Source organism: Oryza glaberrima, chromosome 7 (genome assembly GCF_000147395.1).
Source record: "Oryza glaberrima chromosome 7, OglaRS2, whole genome shotgun sequence".
NCBI classification, from domain to species: Eukaryota; Viridiplantae; Streptophyta; class Magnoliopsida; order Poales; family Poaceae; genus Oryza; species Oryza glaberrima.
Window position 1 is genome coordinate 5,195,470 of NC_068332.1, and position 4,587 is coordinate 5,200,056.

General features: G+C 47.7%; 1 protein-coding gene across 1 annotated transcript; it reads right to left on the reverse strand.

Moving 5' to 3' along the window:
• On the reverse strand, window positions 1-4,334 carry LOC127779961 (hydroxyproline O-galactosyltransferase GALT6-like). Its single transcript, XM_052306893.1, has 7 exons — window positions 3,443-4,334; window positions 2,295-2,527; window positions 1,903-2,190; window positions 1,696-1,824; window positions 1,398-1,571; window positions 685-792; window positions 1-603 (listed from the first exon to the last, which is right to left on the reverse strand). Exons 1-7 carry the CDS (start codon window positions 4,266-4,268, stop codon window positions 394-396), a joined length of 1,968 nt encoding a protein of 655 aa, XP_052162853.1. The 5' UTR covers window positions 4,269-4,334; the 3' UTR covers window positions 1-393.
• Window positions 4,335-4,587: the final 253 nt, after the last annotated feature.

A 4,587-nucleotide genomic window follows, 5' to 3' on the forward strand; every position in this document is an offset into this window, starting at 1 on the left:
TACTCACAAACAGTAAAACTCATAAAATCCTTTTTATACACAAAACATGCCGCCGGCATACCGCCGCCACCACCACCTCCACCACCAGCCTCAAAAATTCCTAGGTCAAATAAATTTGACGCGAGTATAAATATCAACAGGCGAAAGAATCCCCAAGAAGGCAAGAACATCATTGATCAGGTGTCAGAAATCAGCAGCTTGAAACGGAGCCACCGACCAAAAGAATGAACGAATCATATATCAGGTCCAGTCCAGTCCAGAAGATGAGCGCTCCTCCGAACCGTCAGCATCGCTGAATGCTGATGATTTTCTGGTGTTCCAACAGCGAGCTGAGCTTACGAGTTAACATCGTCTCTATTTGCTCCAAAATGCGGCTAATTTTTGCTGCCATTGTCATCTCACGTTGCAGCACCGTGAGCTTCCGGACTGCAGTTTTCTCCAGAGGCAGATCATGTGCTGAGGGGACTGATAGTGAGCCGTGAAGTAGCCGTCGAAGCAGCCAGACTGGTAGAACCTGACATCGTGCCGGTATTCGACCGGCCGACGCGTGTTGTTGAACTTCTCGACCCACATACCCATGTTTACATCTTCCATCTTAAATAGCTGAAACAGAAATACACTACAGTTTAGTTCAAGTTACAGCAGGATGTACGGTAGGACATACTAGGTCCAGTTGATGCTTACCCGAAGTGTCTGATTGTCAAATTCAGATACAATGTAGCGTGCAATATCGGCTGAAATTACATAGCCAGGTCCATTGGCATAATTTGGATATGCCTCCTCTGGCCATTCCTGAAAATAGAATCAGAATTGCAACATTAGAATATTACAATTGCCAAAAAAAAAAAAAAAACTATCTAATATGATGCCTGCCAAGAGGAGTTATCATTGCAACATTAGAATATTACTATTGCAAAAATAAAAGAAGCTATCCAATATGATGACAAGAAGAGGTCTCATCCATTTCTTATGCTAAAAGCTGACAGCTAAGGACAGTGCAGAAGATTGAGTGCCAGCTTTTTCATGAGATATGTACAATTTGAACAACCGGCATGTTTGCCTTGTTCAAAGGGCCAAGCTAACATGGATTTTAAATATGTGAAGATACTATATATTTGAATATAATTTAGTGGCACGGCTAATGGTTCATAGTCATATAAAAGGGGAAACATGAACAATGGTATGCATGTCGACGATTTCATCAAAAGAAGAAGAGAAAATAAGAACAACATGTGCTAGTTGGTGAATATCTAATGATTGGCTAGCAAGCATATGAAAACACAACTGCAAGGCAAATAGGGTATTGCATGTTTCACAACACAATATCCTTTCAAGTTGCACTTGTCTAATGTGATATTCATAGTAGTTGCTTTAAAATAAGGGAAAGAACAATTTACCTCATAAGTTACAGCCCACTTGCCAGATCTTAGTGGCCTATGGAAGTAGTTCATGCTTCCTACGTACACACTCTTATCACTTCGAACTTTCTTCACTTGATCCAGTACTGAGTCAATTCTAACAAATGTATCATCATCACATTTCATGATGTATTTTGCGGGTATGACTCGCACCTGCATAAACAGACCAAATTAAATGAGCATAAATATGGATAAATTGGAACGCAGAGAAGCATGTGAGATGGGATAGCAGCTAATGTCTAATAACAAAACAGTCCTACATGTTCAATTCACTTACCCCATACTCAGCAATAGCAATGGTCTTCAAAACAACAAGGTCATAGCTATCCATGAAAGGAACTATAACAATGTCTTGAAAGAACTCTGCTTCCCTTTTCAGCTCTGCATTAACCTCCTTTTTCCCATTCTGTAAATTTACTTTAATTGGTTAGATTATGAATTTACTCAAAAGAGTAGTAAAACCATTGAGTCAATCGATAGTTACCAGAGCCACAAAGAACCGAGCTACTATATTAGTCGATTTCCTTGTATACATCATCCACGACTTCCGTACAGCCATCCGCTCAGCAAAATGGCTGGCTGCTGAAAGAATACCAATAAAAAGCTCAACAGGCTCAGTTGGTAGTGGTGGTGCCCTCCACTGTTCAGACATTTCAAGGTATCTCTCTGGGGCAAAACTAGGATGCGAATTGGGCAGGGAACTAGCAAAAATGGATTCGATATCGATGTCTCCATTCAGAGATAAGCCAGTTGCATCCTCAAGAGTGTAACCCTGCAGAGACCATTAGTTGGGCAAAATTAGTTATGGAGATCTCAGGATGGTGCTCAAGAACTCATGCAACTGAATGACTTTTTGATGCTTTAAGAAAAACTTACAGTGCGATAAGGAAAGGAAGTAACATGCAGCCCATCAACATTGACATGGTAACCTTCCAAACCAGCTGTTAGAGTCAAAACAAACAGCTTGCCTTCTGCGAAGGGGTATGGCCAACTGATGTGCACATCCTTTGGCCTACCAATTAGACGCTTTACCCACCACTTCATCTTCGATTCCTCAGACTTCTTGTCGTCGTCACGAATCCATTTCTCACACTTAAGTTGGCCATCAACTGAAAGACCAAAGACATCACCATGAAGCAAAGTCGCTACACTCTTAAAGTAGAAGAGATCTTCAGTGTAACTTTAATTGTAAGTACAAGTCTTTTTCCTGTATCACAAGAAACTAGATCTGCTGCAAAAAATGATGTTCCAACTTTGTCTTGAAGAATGCCCAGTTATGAGATGCTGCAAGCTTTAAGATGCTCGCTGCAACTCTCGTATAGCTCTCTTTTTTTTAGAACAAACTCTGGTATAGCTCATTCAAAAAATAGACCTACTGTTATCAAGCATGCTTGCAAGTTGGAAGCTTCTACACTCCCACAATATTTGCTAAATTAGATTAATTGCAACCAATTTGACGTTTAGGCTATTACAAGATTAGTAAATTATACTACCCTACACGCCAAACTAAGCAATCAACCCGTTGAGCTCCCTCTAATTGAGGAAGAAAAAGAGAAGAATAATAAGTTAACACTTCCCACCGACGCCGCAGCACGTTATCAAGTCAAACTCGACATTCAGGCAACAAACACGGTTTCAGGTCAAACACAATCACCATCAAAATATTCTCCAGAAATTGGTAAACAAACCCAGCCCTTCTCTAGAAATTTCTTGCCAAAGGCTGAACCTTTCTGGCCAATTTCCACCAAGCAAAGCTATTCCACGCAATTTAGACCACTGAAGTTGACGCCTCTAATTTTTCCTAACTAACAAACCGCCCCCTTCACACCTAACTCCAGATCATCAACATCGAATTTGCCGATTCTAAACTAACGGAATGCAATCATGGAATCACACCACCAGACGATCTGATTGAAGCAAATCCGAATCCAATCCAATCAAATCAAATCAAATCAAATCGAACCGAATGAAATTAGTAAAATGGAATGAATCAGAAGAGCTCGATCTCCGCGCTGCGAGCTCACCTGTCTCGTCGGCAGGGCGGGAGGCGTAGCCCTCGCAGCGCTGCGACTGCCCCCACTGCATCCGGTAGCAGCTGTTCATCTCGATGACCGGCTTGCCGGAGTAGTCGCCGCGGATCCTGGGGTTGAAGTGGAGTATCCTGGGCGGGGCCTCCCCGTCCACGGCCTTGGTCCCGACCAGCTCCACCATGAACTGCGACACCATGAGCGGCTCCTGCCCGGACTTCCTCTCGGCGATCTTCGGGTCGTACTCCGGCCGCGCCGCCCTCGGCCGCGCCACCACCGTCACGTGCGACCCCACCGCGAGCCCGCACGGCAGCTCCACCGTCCTCACCCCGTCCCCGGGCAACCCGTCCGCGTGCACCGAGATCGAGGTCGGGCACGTCGGCGCCGTCGACGACGACGAAGCTTCCTCCGCCGCCGCAGCAGCAGCAGTCCTGAGGTGGTCGAGGTGCGGCCTCGCCGCGGCGAACGCCTCCGCGGCGGTCCCGTCGAACGGGGTGGCCGTCGCGTTGGGCCGGGGGAGGAGGAGCAGCGACGAGAAGATCGGGAGCGCCCCAGCCGCCGCGGCAGCAGCAGAAGCCGGCGCGGGAGACACCGCCGTGGCGGGGCGGCGGAGGACGGGGGAAGCGAACGCCGAAGACGACGACGAGGCCTCGAGCTCGCGGCGGCGTGGGCGGTGGGTGGGCATCGCCGCGCCCGCCGCGGCGTCGGAGGAGGGGAAGAGGTCGAGGGAGGGGAGCTCGAAGAGGAGGAGGAAGGCGAGGTAGGCGGCGGCGGCGAGGAGCAGGGCCGCGCGGCCGAGGCGCTTCCGCGGCGGCGGCGGCATCGTGGAAGGTTCTAGAAGTGGTGGAGGGGGAGGAGGGGGAGGAAGTAGCCGTTTCGAGTGGAGGAGGGGGAGATGCGGGGTGGTACTAATACCTGTCGGGGATTGGACTTAACGGGGATCGGGGGACCTGACCGTTGTGTGTTGGGAGGCTGGCGCTAGCGGTGGTGAGCTGCGGCGGGTGGAACACCAAACACCGCAACTCCGCAATGGCAGCACATGTGAATTGTGAGCTCTACAACCACACGCACGCTTTTAAAGCTTATTAAGGTGATCCCACTCTCAAATTTTACACCCTGTCACATCTAACGTTTGAACACCA